The sequence below is a fragment of the Emys orbicularis genome, chromosome 2 (genome assembly GCF_028017835.1).
Source record: "Emys orbicularis isolate rEmyOrb1 chromosome 2, rEmyOrb1.hap1, whole genome shotgun sequence".
Taxonomy (NCBI): Eukaryota; Metazoa; Chordata; order Testudines; family Emydidae; genus Emys; species Emys orbicularis.
The window spans coordinates 285,563,389-285,590,362 of record NC_088684.1 but is presented as its reverse complement, the minus strand read 5'-3'; the positions used below and the strand labels follow the sequence as shown (position 1 = coordinate 285,590,362).

The window sequence follows — 26,974 nt, the reverse complement described above, 5'->3', positions numbered from 1 at the left end:
CCAACCCCATGGTAAAACCCCGGCAATTCCTCTAGGGCAAGCCACTCCTTTTTTTCCCATTTGGGTGGAACAAATTGACAATTAGTTTATGTAGCCAGTATTTGAGAGCCTTGGGTCCAAATTGTGGGGTAATGTGGTCCCCACCATTTTGTTCCTCTACCCAAAATGGTCACATTTGACAATGTCCAGAAAGTGGATTATCCAACCATCTGATTTTTTTATGGGTTGCTTGGATGATTGACATCCCTTCTCGACATTACAAACATACAACAGGACAGCCTATTTTAAAACTTGGGTGGTGTGAGAGAAAGTGACTTGTTTTTTTCTAAGTTCTTGGTCTCAGAACTGTGCATGTACTGGTGAGCCCTCAAGCAGGTAACTGAAGATAAGTCCCAGTCAACTGGGTGGCAGTGCTGGAAAAGGAAACATAATAATGGGAGAATGTCAGTGAAAAAAAGAAATCGGCATATCATGGCCAAGTGCAGTTGAGATCCCCAGTAGGAGAAGCCCCTGCCTCTCCAAGGTGATGAAGGGGAAGTCCTGCACCAACCCGCCTCTCAGGAAGGTAGAAGGGGAGGGCAGGAATGGGTTTTCTGCCACCTGAATGTCAAGTAATGGGAAAACAAGCTACTGGGCCTACTCCAAAAAACTATCACAGGTAGGGAGAACCTGATACTGGAGACGGGTTTGGTGGGATTGAAGGATCATGGGGGTGTAAAGCGGGATTTTGAAGTTTGGATAAACTTCCAAGCATCTTGAGGCCATAAATATTTATTTTAAAAGTAATTTAAATCAGAAATTGCCTACAATGCTCAAGTGCCCAACTCCCCACTTCCCCCAGTATATTTGAAAAATTGTGCAATCAATTGGGTTTTCAAATGATGGCAACTATGTATTCTTGGCCATTAGATCCATAGCAACCTTCTGATGCTACCTCAGGAAAACTAAATGCCCTGTCTTGGGGTAATAAAGAAGAGAAAAAATGAGGGATGGATCCTGAAGTTATGGAAAAAGGCAGAGAGACTGTAGGATTTGTAAAGAAATGTTTTGCAAAGAGTGTTTTCTTTTCTTTCCTTGTTTTAAGGAATAATGAAGAAAGCATCTAGTTAAGAATCTCCAGTCCTGCTATACAATTGGTTTTCTGCACCAGTCTGAGAACCCACCTTTATATTAGGTAAGAGAAAATTCTGCATAGTATCGCAAGGAAAGTTACCTTTTTCTTTATGATTTGCTGCTGATAAAAGGCATGGAGATTTTTATTAACAGCTATAGTGGTCTTTTTCCTCCCTTCTTTCCCCCATTCATTTTTTGTGATTCTACAGTCCGTAACTTCAGTTTTGTTTCTGTCTCCTCCTGCTGGCAATGAAATGTAACCATACAAATGGAAAATGATGTAGTGGCAGCTGCAGAAAATCAGTTTTCAGGTAAGGATAGATTCCATGTTCAGTGTTGTTTACTGATACAGTATTTCACATAAATATGAATCGGTTTGAAAGCAATAGAAATAATGCCACAATAGAATGGTGCTTTACAGAAATTATTGAGATTCTGTTTTATTAATTGAAGTAATCTTTTGCATATACTATTACTCATTTGAAGCATCTAATTTATGCTTGGCGTGAAAATGGCTTATTGCTGTTTGTTGTCTTGCAAAATACTCAATATTTATTTTTTTAAAAATCATTGTTTACGTAGCTGAGGGTGTCTGTCAGGCAAAATGTTGGATCACAATTGTTGGGGGTTTTTTCTGTTTTCTTCCATTAGGACTGACCTTGCTCTTAGAGGCAGAGTAGTTTTCCACATAATTCTTCCAGCAAAAACATTTCACATAACCATGTTTTCATCAAGCAGAAAAGGTTTAGAATCTATCTGATAAAGAGCAAAGTCATATTTGGACAGAAGTGGGAGCTGTTGGAACAAATGTGGTAAGTAATAATACTTTAATATCTTTACACTCATTTCAAGGGGAAGTTTCTCAACTAATTTTTATTTTTAAAAGTGCCGTCATGTTCTCAAATATGGTAAAAACCTTGTAATTTGGTACCTTAAATTAAACGAGGCATGCATTTCATAAAGTGGCTGTGAAAATACATAATTGTGAATGTACTTCAGGTTCTGGTTTTGTGTGTATCGGATAATTCTGTAGTATGTTTGGATTAGTTTATAAAGCCAAGGTAATAGTAAATCTTCAGGTAATGGCGAGAATAGAGGGTCAACAAATAAATTCAATTTCTTTTACCTCTCTCATCAACACAAACTTTTTTTTACTGGTTTCAACTAGTTGATCTTTTCTACATATGTTAAACATTTGACACACACCTTTTTCCTGTATTAAAAGCTTTTGGATAGGAATTGTATTCATGCATGTACTACACACACTTATTTTTGCCCCAGTTAATATTGTATCTTTTTCTAATTTTTATGGTACTGTATCCTTCAAGTAGCAGTTGTAGATTATGCATCCCGTATGTGCTGAAGTGTTGTAGGAAAGTGAAGGAAACACTGAAAATAAATATTAATACGAAAGTATCTTTACTGAAAGTCCATTGTATACAAGTAAGAGATTGCAAGACAGATTCTGCTTTTGTTTTTTTTCTACGTGTTTGGTTTACATTGAACAATGAGCCTTTTGTGTTTTATCAGCAACACTAACATTTCTGCAGGGATAAAATAATTCAGCAATATTTTATTATTATCCGCACTTATTTCCTCAGGTTGCAGTGTTTCTAATGAGTCTATAAAATCATATTAACTACTTTCAAGATAACAACATACTCCTCCCACTTCTCCCCCACCCCATCCAGCCCATACAGAAGCCACACTTTCTGAGTCAGTAGCTAGCTATGATTGAGAGGACTTTCTCAAGAAGACAATAGAGAGGGTAACAAAGTAAGGAGGATTTTTTTTACTTTTTAGGAGATATTAACTAGACACTTTGGATATGATGAAATGAATCTACAGGCTTTTGTTTAGAAGGGAAAAATGTAAGTCTTTTTGTTTCCAAGTATGAAAATCTTGTAATACTGGGATCTGTTAATTTTAAAAACTGCTTGTCTTTTACAGAAACATTTTCTAGTAAATTCTCACGTAAATGTGCATGAAGTATATGCCTGTAGAAAGACAGCTCTTAGGCATGGTATTATATAGAGGTAAAAACATAGATTCGTAAATGGTACAGAATTGTTGTACTTCAGTAAATATGCAGCTATTTATTCAGATTATATATGACAGAGTGACATCTTTCTAAATGTTGACATCTTTCTACTGTTAACTTAAGGCTATTGTTTGTTCTGTTATTTCATGTGTTACATGTAGCTCATTGGCTAATGCCCAGTACTCCTCAAACTGATTTTAGCACTATCTGATTTGATCTGTAATTTGTTTGGTAATATTGGACTAGGACTTGCAACCATACTATTACAAATATTGGTGAACACTTACAAAATAGGACTCCTTGTGTGATAAGTGCTGCACAGTCTAGCCCATTGTATGTATAGGGTTTTCTCAAACTGGCTACTGTGTGGTGATATGTTTCCTGATGCTTTATTAATAGTCTAAATATTTAAACAGGAACAGGAATGTTGGTAGGTTATTTTATTTAATGAGTCCTACTCTACCAACAAGGGCTAGTGGTAAAGTTAGCCAAGTGCTTAATTTTTATTTATTTATTCATTTTGAGGTAGTTCTCTACTGTTTATGTTCAAGTGTATTATTATTCCAGGTTTCAGAAGTCTCCTTTACTCCATTTATAGGACTTGAGATACCAAATGTATAGAATTGGACTAATTATAGTGGCTTCTGTCATAGACTTTAAAAAAACATTAGAGCTGGATTTCTCTATTTCAATAATCTTCAGCGGCATTTGATTTTGTGATGTATATCAGAATCGTCATTGACATAAACAGAAGTTTTGTTCTTTATTCCCTTATGACAGGGTGCAGAAGCACCCTGTGATCCTGATACACAGAACTCCCTCTTCCTTTCCCCTTGCACAGGTGCTCATAGGAAAGTCTGTTAGAGTGGCTGCTGGTGAACACAGAGGAGAGTGAACACATTTGGGAAGGTCAGAATCTGCACTCATGGTTAGGTCTGAGTTAAACCCCAAACTGGTATTTTTCTTATTTTTAACTTATTTTACTTTCTTGTTATAAACACTAACCATTGAAGAAAAGACCTTCCTGACTCTGACTTTTTTTGCAGAGGAATTCTATCAATTTACACATTCCTCTGTATTTATATTTGTGATTTAATGAATAGTCTGTTGGCTAAGGGTTCGATTGGTAACACAACGAGTACTAGGGATAAGGAGTACCCATTTCTGATAACACTAGGATATAGAAAAAAGTTCTGGATTTCACCTGGACTGAACTGAACTCAGGAGCTGCACATAAGACTTGAACCCTTTTTAGCTATCTTACCCTTGCCTCCCACGCCTTTTTAATCAAAGTACATGGAGTTGTTCAATAAAGGAGTTATCTTAGTTATAATGGGGAATAACTGACTAGGTGGTAGTTCTGTTGAAATCTGGGGGTTATAGTGGATCACAAATTGAATATGAATCAACAATGTAATGTAGTTGTGAAAAAGGCTAATATCATTCTGGGGTATATTAACAGGAGAGTCATATGTAAGGTGTGGGAGACAATTGACCCACTCTATTCAGCACTGATGAAGCCTCAGTTGGAGTACTATGTCCAGTTCTGGGTTCCACACTTAGGAAAGATGTGGACTAATTGGAAAGAGTCCAGAGGAAAGCAACAAAAATTATCAAAGGCTTAGAAAACCAGACCTATGAGGAAAAGTTAAAAACCTGGGCATGTTCAGTTTTGAGAAAAGATGAGTGAGAGGGGATCTGATAACAGCCTTCAAATATGTTAAGGGTTGTTATAAAGAGAATGATGATCAATTGTTTTCCATATCTGCTGAAGGTAGAACAAGAATTAATGGGCATAACCTGTAGCAAGGGAGATTTATGTTAGATGTTAGAAAAAACTTTTTCACTGTAAAGGTAGTTAAGCTCTGGAATAGGCTTCCATGGGAGATTATGGAATCCCTATCATTGGAGGTTTCTAAGAACAGGTTGGACAAACACCTGTCAGAGATGGTCTAGATCAGGGGCAGGCAACCTATGGCACGCGTGCCGAAGGCGGCACGCGAGCTGATTTTCAGTGGCACTAACACTGCCCAGGTCCTGGCCACCAGTCCGGGGGGCTCTGCATTTTAATTTAATTTTAAATGAAGTTTCTTAAACATTTTAAAAACCTTATTTACTTTACATACAACAATAGTTTAGTTATATATTATAGACTTATAGAAAGAGACCTTCTAAAAACATTAAAATGTATTACTGGCATGCGGAACCTTAAATTAGAGTGAATAAATGAAGACTCGGCACACCACTTCTGAAAGGTTGCCAACCCCTGGTCTAGATTTATTTGGTCCTGCCACAGCATAGGGGACTTGACATGATGATTTCTCAAAGTCCCTTCTAGCCCTACATTCCTATGATTTTGTAATTTGTATGTGCAAAACACTATTTAAGCATTCCCTTCTTTTGGCAGTATTTTGATGTTCTTGAAGAAATTGTCCTGAAAGGGCAGGAAGTTTTTGTAGACATTTGTACCATAATCATCAGGGTATGGGATTTTTCATGATGTAAAGCAGGGGTAGGCAACCTTTCAGAAGCGGTGTGCCGAGTCTTCATTTATTTACTTTAATTTAAGGTTTTGCTTGCCGGTAATACATTTTAACGTTTTTTAGAAGGTCTCTCTATAAGTCTATATATTATATAACTAAACTATTGTTGTATGTAAAGTAAACAAGGTTTCAAAATATTTAAGAAGCTTCATTTAAAATTAAATTAAAATGCTGATCTTACACCACCAGCCTGCTCAGCCTGCTGCCAGCCTGGCGTTCTGTTCACCTAGGCCGGCAGCGGGCTGAGTGGGGCCTGACCTCTGAAGCCCCCCACACCCCCAGAAGGGTGGTTGTGGGGGGCTTCAGAGGTCAGGGCAGAGGGCTGGGTGTGTGTGGAGGTGCAGGGCAGAAGGCTGGGGGTGTGGGGGGCTTCAGAGGTCAGGGCAGAGGGCTGGGGGTGTGGGGGGCTTCAGAGGTCAGGGCAGAGGGCTGGAGGGGTGTGTGGAGGTGCAGGGCAGAAGACTGGGGGTGTGGGGGGCTTCAGAGGTCAGGGCAGAGGGCTGGGGGGGTGTGGAGGTGCAGGGCAGAAGGCTGGGGGTGTGGGGGGCTTCAGAGGTCAGGGCAGAGGGCTGGGTGTGTGTGGAGGTGCAGGGCAGAAGGCTGGGGGTGTGGGGGCTTCAGAGGTCAGGGCAGAGGGCTGGAGGGATGTGGGGGGGTGCAGGGTAGAAGGCTGGGGCTGTGGGGGGCTTCAGAGGTCAGGGCAGAGTGCTGGGGGTGTGGGGGGGTGCAGGGCAGAAGGCTGGGTGTGGGGGGGGTTCAGGGCAGAGGGCTGGGGTGCTCGGCTCATGGGGGTGCTTGCTCCCAGCCCCCTGCCCTCTGCCCTGAGCAGCTCATGGCAGGGATCTGGAAGGGATATGTCCTGTTCCACCCCCTTCCCCAAGGCCCCGTCCCTACCTCTTCTCTGCCTCCTTTACCCAGAGCCGGCTTTAGCAAGGGGCCACGGGGCTGCCGCGCGCTGGCTGGAGCTCCGACCGGAAGAGCGGGGCCGCGGGGCTTTTGCGGAGCAGCGAGCACGCTGCCACTCCTCCCCCCTCCCTTTGCAAGGGCCGGAGCAGGGAAGGAGAGGAGGAGGGGCAGGAAAGCAGGCTGCACCACGGCTGGGGGAAGAAGCGGGGGAGGGAGGGAACTTGGCTGCTGCAGGACAAAGCTTCTGCCTCCTGCCCCAGCAGGGGAGAGCGGTGGGCGGGGGGGCTGAGTGTGGCTGGGGGTCGGAACCGTGGCAGGCAGCCGCGTGCCATTCAAAATCGGCTCGCGTGCCGTGTTTGGCACGCGTGCCGTAGGTTGCCGACCCCGTTGTAAAGGATTTAATAATATCTTCTGATTCATTTCTTTCTAGTATTTCTTTGTAAATCTTAGCATTCAGGAAGTTTCATCAGTGTGGCTTGAAATTCTTGCATTTTGGTGGTAGGGTGGATTGATTTAAATAATCCATTTTAATCTTGTTCTGCATTTATACTATTTAGTTATTTTCCTAATGGAAAGTTGATTCTCATTAATATAATTTAGCATTTCTTTTTGCTAACCAGGAGAATACTATATACATATTTATTTAAGCAATTATATAGCATCACATACATTAATTCGGATTCTTAATTTTTATATCGTTAGAAAATGGTGAATGACTCATTTCTTATTTTCAAGATGACGTCCCAGTGTCCTCCCTCGTTTTGTTTTGACAGCCAGAAGCATTGATAGTTCAGAACCTACAGGTAAATGTTCTGCAGTAAACTGCGCCACCAAGATTGGGTAACAGACCTTGCTGTTAGTGCTCTGCCAGCTACTGTATTCAACTTGGCTGTGGAGAGACCAAAAAGTGGATTAATGAGGTTCTACTGTAGTTAAACAGCAAACAATAGATTTATTATGGGTGGCAAATACCACACCCTCCTTGAGATCAGAGGGGTGCTGTAGAGGTGGATCTGAATGTATAGTAGGCAGCAGTGGTGTGGCACCTACAAGTAGGGAGATAAATTATTATCCAGATATACAGGCTCCTGTTGCATCTCAGCAATACTACTTTTATTAACGAGATAGTTTCTCCTCTTCCTCTCCTCCGACTCTGGTTTCTGTCCCATCCGCTTCAGAGCACCAGCTAGCTCTGGATGCGAAGGATCTGTTCTCAGCTCAGTACCTCTCCCTGGTTTTTGTAACCAATTTATGAGTATGTGAACCCAGGCTAAACCTCATTGCGTTCCCCACTGGCTCTGGTGCACTCTCATGCTGTGTTTAGCTGTCTGCTCCAGCCGGGAAGTCAATGAGCTGCTGAACTGTTCAGGGCGGGAGCAGGTAGCTAGGCAGCGCAGTGCGTAGCTGGTACCCTGGCTGCTCTGTGCTGGAGTGAGCAGCTGACCTCAGCAGTGGCAGAAGACAGCGGTTCTGTCTTTTCTGCTGTGTGAGTTATTTCTAAGTTAGTCCCCAAAATGGGGATGGTTGGTGATGAACTGGAAGGGGATGGAGAGGATGTTTGTGTTGCGTAATTGAGAGATCTGGTCCTTTTCTGATAAGGGAAGCATTGGCCTGCTAAACCCAGGGTTGTGAGTTCAATCCTTGAGAGGGCCATTTAGGGAACTGGGGTAAAAATCTGTCTGGGGATTGGTCCTGCTTTGAGCAGGGGGTTGGACTAGATGACCTCTTGAGGTCCCTTCCAACCCTAATATTCTATGATTCTATGATTAATTCTGAATTTGTGATCTGTATCAAGCTGCATTTGGATGAAAATTGGAATTCCATTAAAATGCACAAAATCAGCATTATTTAAAAAAACTTTTTAGTTAAATAAAACTACATTAAATATGTTGGATAAATAAAAAAGTAAGTGTATCAAACAGTTTTAAGTGCAAAATATAACTGATTTATTAAAGAAAGAAGTATCTGTAGTTCGTGAATTGTTGTTTCTGATCACCATGAGTTTCAAGACTTTAGAAGTAGTATATCTTATACCTTCATAACTTATTTTTTTCATAGATTGAAAGAGGAAAACATACTTTACTGCTTTTTCAACTCCCAATTTACTTAACTTTAAATGAGCTAGTAATTGAACTGAACTTGCTGAATAAACTTAAATGAAGAAAATATTCTCTCTGCACCTGCAGAAGAGGCTACTCCTGTCAAAAGCTGACTTGGCACTACAACAAACTCTGGTTCTAGGTGAATCAGGATACCAGGATGTCAGGATCAGAAGGGAGGAACAGGTAAACATCAGACCAGTTGTCCATGGCAGGGAGAAGCCCAGGTGTACAAACAACCTCTGGTTTCCTCCTCTGGCTTAAATAAGGACTGCAGCCTAATCAGGCTGTAGCATGTGCCTCAGTTGGGTTGTGTGGCCCCGAGTCTTACCTGCTGTCTGAGAGTTACCGGGTGGAGGATTGAAGTGTGATGACTCTCTGGACCCAGGTTTGAGACCCACAAGGTCTGACAGAAAGCTCTAGCCCCCTATGATTTGGAGCAAGGACTTGAAAATTGAAAGGGGGTGGCCTTTGTGTCAGGGATGTGCCTTTTGCCACCCCATGAAAATCTAGCCAAATTTGGCCAACTCATAAGTCTTTGAAAAATCACAGTTCACACATGCTCAGCAGAGATTTGCTAGAGTTTAACAACTAAAATTTCGGAATATTCCATTCTCATTGACAATGCTTGAGCCTCTCACAGCTCCTAGAGCTGTTCCAGACTGCATATGCATCATTCCCACAGAGCAATTAAGTGTGCTCCATCATCTCACCACTCCTACATATGACCAGACAGTGCATGCACTGGCCAGTCACAGAGCAACTGAGTATGGTCAATCCCATCAGTGCTCTTATGTGTGACCAGTCTGTGCATGCACCATTCCCACAGAACAACCAAGCTTGGTCCATTCCTTTGACAGTACTGCATGGGCACAGTCTCCAAAGAGTGACTGAGCATGCCTCCTCCTGCCCAGGACTATAGAGGCGAAGCTTGACTTTCCCTGTGATGGGTGCTCCCTTCCACTCTGGGCTATAGTGGGGCCAGGTACCAAAACTGAGAGCAGGGAGCCTGTCTCTTCTGTGCTCTGTGTCCCCTCATACTGATATCCTGGCAGCACGGAGGAGGGAACTGCCTGACTCAGATACAGAAGGGATAAGAGCCAGACCTAGGGAGTTGCAGGGGAGTGCTGGGGAGTAGGGAGCCTAGGGGAGTGGGACTGGCTAGGCAAGGAGACTAGATCTGAGAGCCAGGAATGAAAATGGGGTCAGGGAGAAGACAGGAGCCAGTGGATGGAGTGGAAATTGAACTGAATGAGGAGCCTGGGGTGGGAGACTGATACTGGGAACCAGTGAGGTGGGGGAAGGAGGGGCGGGGAGACAGATCTGAGAAGGAGCCAGTGTGCTGGAGGAGAACTGGGACTGGCTGGCCCAAAAGACTTGGACAAGAAGCTGGGGAAGGCGAGGACATTGAGATTGATGAGAAGTCCAGGGAGGAAGAGTGGAACTGGGAGCCAATAAGGATGTGGGCAGGGTGGTGGATGACTGTAGGCTGGTGGTGGGGAGAGAGAGACAAATAGAGTGGGGAGAGGAATTTGGACTAGTGCAAGGAGACTGGGGACGAGGAGCCAATGGGTTGGGGTTGTAGCTAGGGATGGCTGGATAAGGAGACTCTGAGTGGGAGAGGGTGAGAGACTGAGGCTTTGATGGGAAGTCTCAAGGGGCGAGATTAAGATTTACTGGGCAAGAAGACTAGGATTGGGATCAGAAGTCTGAGGAGGTGAGATTGATGCTGATTAGGTGAGCAGAATGGAACTACATGAGGAGCCAATGGTGGTATAGACACAGGATTGGACAGGGACTGGTTGGAGGGGGTGGGGCAAAAGGGGTCAGGCTTGGGTGAAATGAATAGAAGAGTCTGTTGCCACTAAAGCACCCTCCCATCCACAGTCTGGAATGGAAAACCACAATCACTGAGTCTAGCCCTGTAGGACTAGTCTACTATATTACTATTATCAGTTACTTCATTAGTTCAAGTGTCAGAGGTCTGAGTGATGGATATAAAGATTACAACTCTGCTGAGGATGCATGTAGGGGGTCACTATGATGCTGTGTTATGGAATTTGTTTCTCTTTGAGTGCTTGTCCATATGTGCACCCAATGTACTTGAGCCAGAGACCTTTGGTCAGCAATACCCGATGAAGCAGCACATTTGCTGATTGTCCTCATGCCTCCGTCTGAGGGTATAGAAGGCAGGGCCACCCAACTGTCCTCATTTACTTCTCACCACCCATGGCTAGAAGTAGAAATTCACAGTGATGCCTTGTTTCTCGATTTGTTTTTATTGTTTTCTTATGTAGATTAGTTTAAATAGTTAGCAATTATAGTAAGTAGTTATTTCAATAGTTAGGTCAGTGTTAGGAATTGTATAGGATTTGCAGGGAAACTATCTTTATTTGCTCTTTAGCAGGGAAGTACTCTCTGTACCACTTCAGTCATGATGACTGAACACACATCCTCTGGTTTTAAGAACTGCCCTTCTTGTGAGGTACTAATGCTCTTGAATTATGGGCATACTACATTGCCTTGGTGAAAGGCACATCACTGACCTATGTGCTATTTGCAAGTTATTCTCTAAACATAGTCAGTTAGGGAGTCTTGACTCAACATGTTCCTAATGGAAAGCTCAGTGTGCCTGGCCTCTGATCCTGACCTGCCTGCAGCAGATTTATCTCATTACCCATCTTCATGGAGTGCCCTGACTTCCACTTCTGTCAGAACCACAGCCCTCTAATGTGCTTTAATCTACTCTCATTTCAAAGAGGAGTAGTTCAAAGTGCACTAAGGAACTTTTAGTGTTCAGTAACAGTGTCCATACAGACATCTGGTGTGCAGCAGCCTAGTGTGGGATAGATTTACACCCCACCATGCGGTGAACTAGTGTTTGTGTAGACAAGCCCTCAGAGCTTATATGGTTACTAAAAACTTGTTGGTATCATTGATGCTGGACTCTCCTCTACTGGCATTATTAAAATAGCCACAACTGGCACTTTGGTAGTCACCTCAATACTGGTTGCATCCTCATTACCCATAAGACATATGTCTGTCCAAGTACCAAGAACATCTATGGGTACAGCCCTTGGTATGCCTAAGAAGTACACCTTTTCCTCCTCAAAATTGGGGGGCATCAGGGAAATCTGTCCAACAAGATCAGCTGGCTCAAGATACTCACATCCTCGTTCCCCAGGAAGGGATGCTAGAGCTGGATCTGGATACCAAAGGCACAGGCTCATGCTATCCTCTTTCTTGGCCTCCAGCTTCAGATTCCTACCATTACCCTTGGTCCATTGGCACCTTGGCAACCCTCATTCTACAAAGACAGTTTCAATGTCACACTCCAGATCCCCCAGATCAGTCTCTCTCCTCTCACCATTTTAAGGACCTTCCACCTCTACAAATGGCACAGTGAGTCATCACTTTGCTCTGTCAGACGAGGAGTTACAGGAAGAAGGACAACCTATCCGTACCAACATTTCTTCTTCATCTCCAGACAAGGCTGTTTGCCAGAATCTTCTTCATCCACTCCGCATGACTATAAATTATGCCAACACTTCATGAGGAGAGTGGTTTCTACTTTAGATATCCCAGTAGAGATAGTTCAGGACACACATCTTAGGGCAGAGGTGGGCAAACTATGGCCCACGGGCCACATGCGGCCTGCGGGACTGTCCTTCCTTGAGCTCCCGGCTGGGAAGGCTAGCCCCCAGCCCCTCCCCTGATGTCCCTCCTCCCCTGCCGCCATGTCGCCACGCTCATTATCTCTTATCATCAAAGCATTTTTAGTCATAACAACAATAAAACGTATATGTCAGGGCACTTAAAACCAAGGTCGGCTGTCCAAACATTCCCTTCCATTCTCATGGTACATTATCTCTCTGTCCCATCCTCCCATTCTGATTAGCAAAACTGCAATCATGCAGCTATTTGGCCTTGCCTCTCAGAGTACTCACAGTTATTCCTAGCCATGTGATAATTGGTTTTCAGCTAACAGTGGCTGGACATGCAAAATGGGTGACGGCAGTAATGTCAAGTTTAATTCTCCCATAACAGATCTAAACAATTGTTACACTGCTCTTGACCTATGGGACACCTATTTTCACATTGCAATCCACCTGGCACACACAAAGTATGTGAGGATGCTTCTGTTAAGAGTGGATTCCTGAGCTGTCCAAAACCGTTGTGACTGTCCACTGCCAATACAGAGTACTACTCTTTGGCCTATCATCAGTTCCCAAGGTATTCACAAAGTGTCTGGTGGTAGTGGCTGCTTACCTCAGGAAGAGGGAAATCCCAGTGTTTCCATATTTTGCTCACTGGCTAATTCCAGGTCAATCCAATTAACCCTTGGTGGACTGTATCCATCAGCCTCAGCTGCTTTTTACTTGCCTTGGTCTCAGACAAATCAGTACTGTCTCCTACACAAAAGATAGAATTCATCAGGACCATTCTAGACTTGATGATAGCAATGACTTATCAACCTCCAGAAAGATTTCAAGTTGTGCACAACCTCTGCAACAATCCACAGATATACCAAAGAAGAACTGTGAGATCATGTCTCAAATCACTAAGCCATATGGCATCCTGTATCTTCGTGACTCAGCATGCCAGCCTTCACCTGTGTTGTATACAGGGCTAGTTGAAGTCTATGTATCAAACAAACAAGCATCACTTGGACATTCAGGTTTATGTTCTTCCTCGAGTCCTGTCATTGTCAAGGTGGTGGGTGGATTTAGTAAACATTGGCAAAGGGATTCCCTTTTCTCCTCAGCTTCTGTCAAAAACTCTGGTGACAGATGCATCCACACTGGGCTGGAGAGCTCACATGGGCAGCGTTTGAACACAGTGGTTATGGACAGCTTAGGAATCCACTCTTCACATAAGTAGCCTATATCTAAGAACCATTGATTGAGCTCGTGAGACTTTCTACCAACCATCCAGGGTCTTACCATACAGGTCATAACAGATAATATGACTCCCATGTTTTACCTGACTAAGCAGAGTGGGACAAGATCCATACCCCCGTGTCAGGAGGTGATACATATTTGCATATATTACAGGATCACACTCAAGGCAGCTGCAGAATGTTCCAGCAGATCACCTCAGCAGATAATTTGTTGGCAACCACAAATGGACAAGAAAGGACAAGGTGATTCAAGCAGTTTTGTTTTTTTTCAACAAGTGGGTGTTCCCCATGGTAGACCTGTGTGTGACCAGAGAAAACAGAAAATCTTATTGCTTCTGCTCCAAAAGGGGTGAGAGCCCAGGATCAATCGCTGATACATTTCTGATTTCTTGAGTCACAGATCTTTTATGACTGCATCTACACTGCATGCCACTGGTGGCAAGATGTAGCGTATGCGTAGCTACATGCAGTAGTGAAAAGCAGGCTGGGTCCTGCTTTTGGTGTGTAGCTACACATGTCAGTGAAAGGCTCTGGCAGGGAGGAGCTGCCAGAGCCTTTCCCCACTGCGGGAGCCTTTACCTGCAACCTAAAAATAGCAGTGTAGGCTGGGAAGGCAGTTCTTGGACAAATCGTGTACTTTTCCCACAGGGTTCAGGCATGTCCTTACCCGCTTGCCTAAGCAGTATCTCATTGTCTACAATGCTATTTATACAAGTAGTGTATTTACTCTACATGCTACCAAAGGGAGTGTGCAGTGTAGATTTACCTTTAATGTGTTTCCTCTGATCACATTGATTCAATCGATTTTTCAGAAAACTCACAGCAGCAAGCAGCCAAACATTCAACTTCCCATAACCTTACTGTTGCACTGGACATACTGTCTCAGAGTCACAGTCAAGTCTTACACCCTGAGCCATGCATGCACTTTTCACCTCACAGCATAGATATTGAATGGCTAACTTAATCAGGGAGAGCTTGTTCGTTGACAGTACAGAGCAGTCTCATTCTTTGTAGGAAAGATTCTACTAGGAATAGAAACGTGACTAAATGGAAGAGATTCTCAATAAGGGCTTATCACCACCAGTTATCTCCTTCCAGATCTCAAGTCTCTGACATCTTGGAATACCTGCTGGAACTGAAGAACTTGGATCTGTCAGTTCACTGAAAGTGCACTTACCAGCAATCTTTGTTATCCACACTCTGATTAAATGTCATTCTGTTCTGCCCCACTCCATGATAGCAAGATTTTTAAAAGGTCTAGTAAAGGTTGATCCCCGTAAGGTAGCCTATCCATCCCTGGGACTTTAATTAAGTCCTAGCAGGTCTCATCAGCTCACCCTTTAAACCTGTGTCCTCTTGATCCCTGTTTCATCTATTGGCTAAGAAAACATTTTTAGTGGCAATAACTTCAGCAAAGAGCGAGGAGGAGCTACAGGCATTGATCGCTGGATCATCTCTTACTATTTTCCATAAGGATACGGTCACACTAAAACCACATCCCAAATTCTTATCAAAGATGATTTCTGACTTTCAGTTAAATCAAGTCATCCATCTGCCAAAATTTTCCCCTAAACTATGTATTCAGAAAGATGAAGAGAGCCTGCATTCTCTAGACAGCTATAGGGCGCTCTCCTTTTACTTAGTCAGGAAAAGCAGTTTAGAGTTTCTCCCAGACTCTGTTACATATGCAGAGAAAATGAAGGGCCAAGCTGTTACCGCTCAGAGAATCTTTTATTGGATAACATTGTGCATCAAATTGGGTTATGAGCTAGTCAGTACTACTCCATCACCAAGAGATAGTCCATTCTACAAGAGCTCAAGCTGCTTCATTGACCTCCATGAAAAATATTCTTATTGTATACATTTGTATGTCTGCGACAGTCTTCTGTCCATACATTTACCCTGCATTGTGCAATTGTGAAAGTATCTAGAGCCTGTGTGAACTTTTGCAAAGCAGTCTCACAGTCCTTTTTAAAATAGACGCCTTGTAACCACCTCTTGGAAGGACACTATTTGGGAGTCACCAACACTGGCATATATGTGCACAAGCACTTGAAGTAGAAATAGTTGCTTATCTGTACAGTAATTGTGACTCTTTGAGTTAGGTTGTCCACATATGTATTCCACAACCAGACCTCTGTTCCCCAGAGTCTATTGATATCAAAATTCCTGTGGTGGTGAAGGAAATGAGGGGCAGCTGGGGCGGCCCTGCCCATTATGCCTTTGGTGGATGCTCAGGCAACCTTTGTGACGTTGCACTCCATAATGCTTTATAGAAATATGCTTATGCATGTAAATATGACATAACTGGAATATGTTTTATTCTAGATATGCCATGTAACATATCTTTGCAAAGGTTATGATTTACTGAATATATTCATCCTATTTGTATGCATGTATTATTTTTATATCTGAAGTTATGAGCGTTGGCTCTATGCTTGTATTTAAAGTATTTGCTGTAGGAAACACATAAGGCAGATTTGGCCAACATAGTGTGAAGGGGTTATTCAAGTAATCGGGAGTACTTAACTAACAGTGGACTTTGGGAGACGCGAATCCACATCTGAGCTTTCCTGGGAATGTTCAAATTAACATGTAAACAATGGCGTCAGCCTGCAAAAAGCTGACTCATTCATGAACATGTGACTTGCCCAGGTGGCTACAAACTCCATCTTGTTGCTGTGACTTTGCACAGAAGAACAAAGGGGTTTCCGCCCACAAGAGAGAGAATATAAAAGGCCCTGGAAGCCTCTCCATTTTGTCTTCAGCTGGCTCAAGAAATGGCCTCTCCACTTGAAAGAGATGCCTGAAAGGAACTGGAACAAAGGAGTGTAACTATGGGGGTGTGAGTGATTGCTGGACCCAGGCCATAAACTACAACGTTGGTCTGAAAAGGATTGGGCCCAGACTAGGAAGGAGTCCAGTCTGTGAAAAAAGCTTATTGGAACATCTCGAAGGGTGTGATTTCATCTGTAATCAGTTTCTTAATACATTAGGCTTAGACTTGCGTGTTTTGTTTTATTTTGCTTGGTAACTTACTTTGTCTGTTATTACTTGAAACCACTTAAATCCTACTTTTTATACTTAATAAACTCACTTTTGTTTATTAATTAACCCAGAGTAAGTGATTATGCTACCTGGGGTAGCAAACAACTGTGCATATCTCTCTATCAGTGTTATAGAAGGCGGACAATTTATGAGTTTACCCTGTATAAGCTTTATACAGAGTAAAATGGATTTATTCAGGGTTTAGGCTCCCAGAAAGACTGAATACTGGGTGCTGGGAAAGGCTCTGTTAACTGAGAAGCCCCTGGGCTAAGTGAATCTTAATTTCTGTGAACTCCAGGGCGGTGTGGCCCAACCTCTTTGTCTGTGCTGGAGCTGACTGGTGTGTCTAGCTCAGCAAGACGGGAGTGGAGGAAGCCTTTTCTGGCAGGGGGGTTTGTTCTCAGTGATATCCCAGCATATCTAGTTACAGTCTTGAGGGAGTTTCTGTGACCCAACCCATCACAACCTTAATTCTTCCATTTTCCAACTTATGAGTGCTTGACTTCATAAGCTTAATAATATTCTTATAATATAGTTTTTATGTGTAATTTTATATATTCTGGGCAAATTCAGTTTTCACAGAGGCAGAAAACGGTATGGAAAATAACCATTCTGCTTGTGCTGTTGTGGAGGGGGTGGTCCTTGGAGGGAGCATTTATGGCTCAAGATCTGTAAGAAGAGATCCTGTTATTCCTACTGCAAGAAGTGACTACACTGCAGAATTATATAGTTACCACTTTGGACAACGTAGGAGAGAGTTGCTAGATATTTAACTAATTATCCTTTGCAGAAAGAATGGTGGCTGGGGTGCAAGGACTCTAATATGGTGGGGGTGTTACACAGGATAAAAATAAGATGCTTGTCAGAGCTCTGACACAGATGTGATTCTATCACTTCCCAGAATCATTTTCATTTAATTTAAAACTGAAACCACAAATATTATTTTTCTTCCTATGAGAATATGGTTCAAGTTGGTTTTGTTTTATTTTTACCTAGTGGTTCGACAGTCAGAAGTGAATGCAGAAATAGTTATCTTACAGTTGTTAAGCCTAATGATATTGTTGTTTCTGTTAGCTTCCTTTTACTTATATCCCTTTACTTGTACCTTCTTTTTAGTTATTCCCAATATTGGAAGTGGAAGAAATAGAATGAAAAGATGGATCATTTCAGTTTATCATCAGATGATATTGGTTTCCATCTTTTCACATGTGAATCATTGGCCACAATTGAGAAGCGAATTGCTGAGAAAAAAACAGAGCAAGCCAAGGCTAAGCTGGAAAATAAAGATCAACAGGCTAAAGTAGAAAAACGTCAGCCCCGACCTTATCTGAGAACTTGCAAAAAGCTGCCTGCTCTCTTTGGGAATCCTCCTCTGGAGCTCATCGGGGAACCCTTGGAAGATCTTGATCCGTACTACAATGATCACAAGGTTAAAGTCATCATGTGTTACTGATTTTATTTTGTCTGTATGTTAAAAGATGAGAAATTCTTTAGCCAGTGGATTCTTCTTTTGGTCCTTCCTTTCCCAGCTGTCATTACATTAATAGTGTTTGTTGGTTTACTTTAGGCGTTACCTAACGCCATGTTAAACAGTAACTCATTATAACGAAAGCTTAATTTTAAAACCCAGTGAGCAAATTATATTGATTATGAAAATATACTACTTCTTCTTGAACAGAAAATATTTTATTAGGCAAATGACATTGTATTATGTAATGCATTATGTGACCAGTGCAGGTTAGTTGGACTGACATCACAGTAACACAAATAGCTTCTCTGACAGCTATTGATCACTCCATATTTGATGGCCTACTGCAGTTAGTTTTCCTGCATTCCAAGAGGAATGAGAAAATAGCACAAAACAACTAAATGCTTTACATATCTTTGTAACTGGGTTGGACTCACCTCTCGTGAGCACCCCCTGGCTGAGTGCATGTGCCTGCACTCTCTCTCTCCTCTTTTGTGGTGGGTCTTCGGTGACTCAGTCCTCTGGCCGAGTCTCTCACAGTCTGTCTGTGTGATAAAAGCAAAGCAAACCCCTTCCTGAGTATTAAAAAAATAAAAAATAAGTCCAATCGGGGGCCTATGTGCACCCTCTGTAAGATCCTTCAATCCGCAGCCCTATCTTCAGTCAGTCCAGCAAGGCCTATCAGGTACCCTAGACCAAACTGTCTCTCAGCCCCTTCTGGGCTCCCTCAAATTCTACCTGCCCTTTAAGCAGTCCCAGTCCTGGTGTGGGGCCATGTCCCCCAGGGTTCCCTCCCTGGAGACTCTTCACCTCTCTGGGCCTTTCTGGCCCCAGCTCTTCAGCTGGGCCACTAAAAGGGGTTTGTTCCCCTTCTGGGGTGTATGAAAGTCCAGGCCACTTTTCCACCCTCTACTCCGGGTCCCAACCCAGGGACCCTATAGATAGCAGCCATCAGCCATGTCCCTTTAAATACACTGCATTGCTGCTACAATTCCCTGGGCCACTTCCCCATGGCTCCAGCACATTCTTCACACTTACCTCAACGCCTTGTCCTGGTGCAGTCCCAGCAGTTAGCCTGGAGCACCATCCCCTCTCCTCCACCCTTTAGGAACGGAACTTGGTCTAGCCCTGCAGCTCTTTTTATACTAACCTGCCGGGCCCTGATTGGCTGCTTCCCACTACCCGCTTTAGGCATATTGGAGGACCTCTCTACTGCCCTTTTCTGGGGCGGGGTGTGGCAGGGCCACGAGGCCTCCAAGCAGGGGGCCTCAGCTCCTAGTCCACCCCATCAAAATCTTTCAATTCCTCCTTATTCAATATTTTTCCTTATAAATAATAATTTTTCTGCTGTAATGAGAGCATTTTTATTAGCGTGCATTACAGCTTTGTATAGAGAAAAAAAAAACAACTCAAATCCAAGAGGGCAGTAGATTTTCAGCTCAAACAGATCAGAATTTATTTTCAACCTGCAATGATACGTGGTTATGTAAATACAGTATTCCCAAGAAGAAGCAATATAATTTGGATATAGGAGTGTAGTATTGAAAAACATATGTGTATATTTGATATGTTGAAGGAGGAATTGTACTGAATCAGCTTGTAGGCTACATTATACATGAGAAAGGACATCATATTCATAGAGGCTACTGACACTTAATCATGTACAAGTCATTTCATCATAAAACTCCCAGGACAATTTTGTAATGTGTAAATAGATTCACTTTGGCTTCAAGTGCTGTTACAGGCTGGGATTCTTAGAGTAGAGAAGAGGAGTCTAATTCATTTGAAGAAGTTACAGGAATGTTAACATAAGCATTATCTTGAATTTAGGGTATTTGCAGAGGTGAAAGTAAGTTGGTACGGTACGGCATACGTGCAAGAGCTAGTATGCTGTGCCGGACCGCACCGGCTTCCGCGGCGGGGATTTAAAGGGCCTGGTGCTCCGGCCGCTGCGGGGAACCCAGAGCCTTTTAAATCCCGCCCGCAGCTCTGGTGGCCAGGCTGGGGCTGGGATTTAAAGGGCCCAGAGCTCCAGGCCCTTTAAATCCCGGCGCCAGCCCGGCAAGGCTTGGGGCTCCCCGCAGCCGCGGGAGCCCAGAGTCCTTTAAATTCCAGCCCCAGCCGGGCTCGGGCGGGGATTCAAAAGGCCTGGAGCTCCTGCGGCTGCGGGGAGCCCTGAGCCCTTTAAATCCCCCCCACAGCTCCGGCAGCCGGAGCTGCGGGGGGGATTTTAAGGGCCCGGAGCTCCACGGCGGCCGGAGCCCCGGGCCCTTTAATTTGCCCCTGAGCCCCGGGGACTCCTAGCCACCTCTGCAGCTGCGAGCCCCGGGTTGATTTAAAGGCCCTGGGGCTCCCAGCCACAACCGGTGCCCCAGGGCCTTTAAATCTTGAGAGGCCCCGCCTCTTCTGGTTGAGGCCCCGTCTCTTCCAGATGAGGCCATGTCCCCCTCAGGGCTCCGGCAGTACCGGTAAGTCCTGTAAATTACTTTTACCCCTGGGTATTTGTTTAATTTTTTGTCTGTATCTGACAAGAACGTTGGTCATTTTTGGAGCAGGGTATTTCATAGTGAGAGCTGACAGAGCTGCACAAAAATTTAGGGATTTTTGTGCTAGAACTCCTATTTTCATGGGGCCAGGTTCTGGCAGTCTTACACTGAGTAGTTCCATAGGGTTGTGAATAGCCCACTGAAATCAGCGGGACTCCGGGAAGAGTAAGGTATTACTGAGCATGAGTAAGGGTAGCAGAATTTGGCCCATAATTAATAGCCTTTAATTACTTTGGCAAAGTGAGTGTGGGGGTTTGTTTCCTATAATAGTTATTTCCTCGGAGGAAGAGGCAGCAGGACGAAATAAGAATGATCTTACAGTAATGTATTGGCATGATAGCAAATAGTATTAGTAAGCCTGAGCTCCAAGTAAGTATACAGCAAAATCACACTCTTACCCAGGATTAGCTACAGTTCTGGGCATAAATTTTAAAAGCCTAGATGTTTAGTTTCTGGAAAAACATTGTTTAGTTGGCATATTTCTAATGTTATGAGTCTCTTTTGTCTTGCAGACTTTTATGGTACTAAATAAAAAGAAGAGAGTCTTCCGATTTACTGCCACACGTGCCTTATGTATACTTAGCCCTTTCCATCCTATCAGAAGAGCTGCTATTAAAGTTTCTGTCCATCCATATCCTTCCTGTTGTTTTCTCTCATTCTAACACTACTTTGAAATACTAGACAAGTTTCCCTCATTCTGACTGTCTGTTTATAGGGGATTAGATACAAGATAATGTGGATATAATATTGTGTAATTGTTAGTAGTATATACTGGATCTAACTTTACAAAAATAATAATATTCACATGTATCTACTGCACATAATTGGAAGTGTGCAGAACTGATTAGATTTGACGAATCACATTTCTGATGATTCGTAGATTGAGAGTTCAGATATTATTGTCAGAGATTTAGGGTTAAATTACATGTACAGATCACCCTATGCTGTTTTAGAGCCTTCTGCACAACTTGCACCTATATTGTGGTGGACACAGAAATTTCAAATTCAAAGACAACTGATCAACACTGATTGAGAACTTCTAGAATGTGAATTGCAGTAATGCTTTGGTGAGTACATCTGGTGTTGTTCTAAGGAAAGATGATTGAAGTTAGAGATGGAATATATTTGAAGGCCTCCATTTTTTGTGCCTGAAAAACTATGGGTGACATTTAAAACACCTTGAAGTCTGAGTCTGTCTAACCTAAAGGGGTGGCTAAAAAAATAGCACCTGCTATTATTTGCACCCACAATTTGCAGGTGCAGAAATGGAGACCACCAAGTTCTGTACTCCATTATCATCCTAGTTATCTGATATCTTTCATGATCATTAAGTCGAAAGAATATGTCCTAAGGTGGAAAAGATTTCCGATTGGCCTTTAAATGAGTATTCGGTTTGAATGCTGTTAGTAGTTACTTTGAGATTGTATGTGGCATATACTATTTTCTGTTCTGGTTCACACAGAATTAATCTTAAATTGGATGTATTGTTTATTAAAAATGAGCTGTTATTAGGTGGAGAGTGATGTTTAATAAAAGGCTGGTTTTCATATAGTTTAGGTGGATACATTGCGAACCACTGGGGTTCTGTTCATGGCCCCTCCCCTTTCTTCTTCTGCTGCTGTTGCTGTGTTCTGTGCCAGGGCAAACTCATGTTTCCTTGGTTTCAACTTCTGTCTCACCACACTGGCTAACAAGAAGTCAGAAATGCATCCTCCTTAGGTATTCCAGTCTTTGTTTCAACACCCAGACACTAGACTTAATGATGAGTGGTTATTTAAAACCAATTTCATCAACCAAAGGGTTCTTCTGATCCCAAAGGACCAGCCACATACCCAGGTCAATATATAACTCCGATCTTACCCAAGAATCATGCTGTTGCCAATCCTTTAGTATCTAATATCTAAAGGTTTATTTATAAGAGAAAAGAAAGAGGTCAGGGTTTAAATTGATTAAAGGAATCAAATACATACAATAATTGCAAGTTTTTAGATCACACTTGAAGCAGTGATGAAATAAATTTGCTGGCTTGTTAAGTCTCTGGTTGTTTCCAAATGATTGGAAGATCCTCAGTCCTTTGGTTAGAATGCTCCCATTAGTGTAAGTCCATAGTCCAGAGATCAGAGCAGGAAAGAGACAAAATGGAGATGTTTCCAAGGCCTTTCATAGCTTCTGACATGTGGAGGGAAACTCATTGTTCCAAGCAAAGCCCTCATCACAGTTTATGGAAAAGTATAGGCACAAGATGGAGTTTAGTGTCAAATGAGGTGGTCACATGCCATTGCATGATTCGATGAGTCATGGCAGCCATTACCCATAGTCTGGCTGAAGTGTCCACAGGAAAGTTCATGGCTTTTTCCATGGCCAATTGTGTTTGTTGATGGGCCATCAGCTCTAATACTCCATTCACAATGTGCTGGCTAAACTGGATGTAAACTGCTTTATGGGTGTTACCACAGGAGCAAACACATTTGAAATGCGGGTACATAGTCAATATTCATAACTTCAGCTACAAAAATGATACATGCATACAAATAGGATAATCATATTTAGCAAACCATAACTTTTCTATTGACACCGTACATGACATACTTTGTACAAGCCTTGTTTCATTTGTATAACAGTGGTAGCAACAATGATCTACATGGTCATATTTTAATCATATAACATCACACTGAATGTCTTATCTTTCTTCCAAAACTGCCTCCAAACCATCACTTCTCCATCTCTGTTTAACACTCCAGTGTTCTTCCCACTCAACAGGCTTGTAACCTCACTTTTTATATGTCACTGCTCTCTTGGCTTCTTTTCACAGATCCAAACTCACACCAGATCCTATTGCTTCTCCCTCTCTAACAAGAAGGATGCTATGATCTAATGGACTGAACATGAGGTTGTGGGTCAGGAGACCTGAAATCTATTTCTAATTCTGTCATTGTTTCTGTCTTGTGACAACCAACAAGTTACTTCATCACCCAGTACTTCATTGGGTGTTTACCCATTTTTTAAACATGTTTTGAGACTGTGTAAGTGTAAAGTATTATTGCCTCTAAACTCCTCTCCTACCAGAAAAATCTCTTGTCTTCGCCTTGGTAATCTTCAGGGATCCTAGTTTTCTGTGATAAAAAACCCAAAATTATCAGATTTAAAAAAAAACCCATATAAATCCATGTTTTTCTGCGACTAAAATGAAATGCTGAACTTTAGTTTCCCTAGCCACTATATATATATATATATATACACACACACACACACACACACAGTAGAACCCTATGCATCTGAGACTCCATTATCCGTCTCTCTGTAGTAACTGAACCACCAGTGGCCCGGGGCTGACAGCCCAGTCCCAATTAGCTTGGATAAACGGAGTTCCCCTGTAAATTTAAAGCACAAGCAAACATAAACCACAAGAGGGAGAGGTTGTGCGCATTGAATAAGTGACACCGGTACTGTTTTCCTCTGGAAAGCATACATTCGGTGTGCCCCTAGGTTATCAGTCAAACAGTCCCTTACCACGCCTCACTTTCCTTCCCTTTTGAGGCTTCTCCATTTCCATTCAGTCATCCTGCTCCCTTGCAGTGAGCCCCCCAAAGATAATCATTGAGCCACCTGATCATTCCTGAGGGGAGGCTGAAACCTTCCAGGTACCTCTGATTTCCAATAAGGGCCTGCAGCCTTCAAAGGCAAAACTGACTAATTCAGGGGCCAAACATTTTTTGTTTAAAGAGGAAAATGCCTGCAATCAAAGTTTGCACATCTGTTGACCCCTATAACTCCAAAGACCAAGACCCCCAGTTCTAGCCGTTCCAGAAGAGTTTAAGTTGATCTGTGTTCAGACAGGTGTGAGCCTGCCTTTCCCTCCCACTTCTCCTCTCCCCTGAGTAGCAACTGTTGGGTTCTAAAGCTTTTGTTCTAACAGAAGCAAGCAGTCAGGGAAAAGATCTTACTCAGATCATCACTCTCGTAGTCACAAGCCCAAAGAAAAGGGTCTAGTTTTAGTAATCCTCGGGTGTTCTCAGAGGAGGAAAGATAGCTTGTCTGCATCTGATCAGGAAGAAATCCAAGACAGATGTTTTCCTCCTCAGGAGTTTGAGGCTATGCTGTGAAAGGACCTATTTATGCTTGGGATTCAATTGTCCCTGGCAGAAGCACGGATCAGGGTAATAGGGACACCCACTTCACCAATATGTACTTTCCTTCCCAATCCAAGAAGGAGATTTGCATTCTTCTGTATACCTCCCTTGAAGATGTTATCAGAGAGGAATGGGAGTGCCTGAGTGAGGCATACACCTAACAGGCAGCTTCCAAAGTTTGCATAAGGATATGCTGGTTCCTTTGGAAGGGATATTTCTGCCCAAGAACCAAAGGCTAGGAGAACAGAATTGTCTCTCAGACAAAACGATGAGACCTTAGCTTCAGCTCTTCAGTGGTGGTGTTATAGCATAGGCAATTGAACACTGAGATGCAGTTCCCTGTAAGAATAAAAAAATGAAATTGGTTTGCTAGAAGATATTGTGATGGCTTCATTCACTTAGACACTTCCTTGGGTTCTCTTAGATTTGCTGCTCTGTCTATGGCCTTGAGTGCTGTAAGCTGCAGACACCTTTTGGTTCTGCCTCTGGAAGATGGGCATGCAGGCCAAACAATGTAATGAGTGTCTAAGTACACTGGAGATAAATTCTTTGAGGAGCCTCTAGATGAAGCAATTGTGGCGGCTGCCAAAAACGAAGCCCCTGCCTTCCTCAGAATTTCAGCGAAGAGGTTATCATTGTTCCTTTTGTTACAGACCTTCTTTCAGGGCCCAAAATTCTGGACAATGCCAACAAAGAGACACCTACTGTAGAAATTAGTTGGAACTGGCTTGCCAGAGAAGGGGCTTTTTCTTGCCCTTCACTTCTGAATGAAAAATGACAAAGAAGTCATAGACATTCTATAACTTTCTGTTCTATTCAGATAGCGCTTCTGATGCCCACAGTGTGCCACTCAAATTCATTGGGGGTGTTTAGGAATAGAGCAGAAAGAGAGTAGGATAATTTCTTAGGATCTAGGGAATGGAATGTTAATTTTTGGAATAAAAACAGAGTCAGCATATAGGGCTAGCTTTTCTGGTCCAGTATGTTCACTGTCTAGAAAGCACTCCTAGTTCAGAGGTACTTATGGTGTAGATGATCATGACCAGGAAAGACACTTTTATAGACAAAATATATAGGGATGCTGTTGTTAGTGGTTTGAGCTGGGTCTTGTTTAGATCTTGTGAGATGCAGTTTAGATTCCAAGAAGAAAATCTGCAGAATGATATAGGATTTGCAAGTGAGGCAGCAGATAGATCAAGGTTATATTGGAGAGGCTTATAAGGTAAAGAAACTAGCTCTCCCCAGAGCGATTACTGCTTACTTCCGAAGGGGAAACAGCTGTGCCCTGGGCAGAAACGATTCATGCACCTCATGAAGAGATCTGTAGAGGATTGTCTTCCCCTTTTTGAGATGGAGGTTAGATAGCCACTTGTTGATGAACACATTATTTGGTAGGAGAGTGCTACAGCAAGTAGTGCTTCAGTAACCTTTCCTCATGTGTCTCAGTCACAGGTTGTGGCTATATGTACATACCATATTTGATGTTCCTCCTTTCTGGGATGCTGTACTACTTTTAACATCCGAGTTGAAGACTTGCCCTCAAAGAAAATTTCTCACCTGAGTCTTTCCTTTCTTGAGTTGTTCATAGAATCATAGAACTGGAAGGGACCTCGAGAGGTCATCTAGTCCAGTCCCCTGCACTCATGGCAGGACTAAGTGTTATCTAGACCATCCCTGACAGGTGTTTGTCCAATCTGCTCTTAAAAATCCCCAATGATGGAGATTCCACAACCTCCCTAGGCAATTTATTTCAGTGCTTAACCACTCTGACAGTTAGGAAGTTTTTCCTAATGTCCAACCTAAACCACCCCTGCTGCAATTTAAGCCCATTGCTTCTTGTCCTATCCTCAGTGGTTAAGAAGAACAATTTATTTCCCTCTCCTTGTAACAACCTTTTATGTACTTGAAAACTGTCATTATGTCCCCTCTCAGTCTTCTCTTCTCCAGACTAAACAAACCCAATTTTTTCAATCTTCCCTCATAGGTCACCTTTTCTAGACCTTTAATCCTTTTTGTTGCTCTTCTCTGGACTTTCTCCAATTTGTTCACATCTTTCCTGAAATGTGGCGCCCAGAACTGGACACAATACTCGAGTTGAGGCCTAATCAGTGTTTGCAATACTCCTGCTAACACATCCCAGAATGATGTTTGGTTTTTTGCAACCGTGTTACACTGTTGAC

The 26,974-nt window shown here is 42.8% G+C and overlaps 1 protein-coding gene across 1 annotated transcript in view; it reads left to right on the top strand.

Moving 5' to 3' along the window:
* Positions 1 to 17,806: 17,806 nt before the first annotated feature.
* The window catches only part of LOC135873866 (sodium channel protein type 5 subunit alpha-like), a 160,352-nt gene continuing 151,184 nt past the window's right edge, over positions 17,807 to 26,974 (top strand). The window contains 2 exon segments of the mRNA XM_065398477.1: positions 17,807 to 18,079; positions 21,177 to 21,295. Of these exon segments, the coding sequence (XP_065254549.1) occupies positions 17,807 to 18,079; positions 21,177 to 21,295 (392 nt within the window).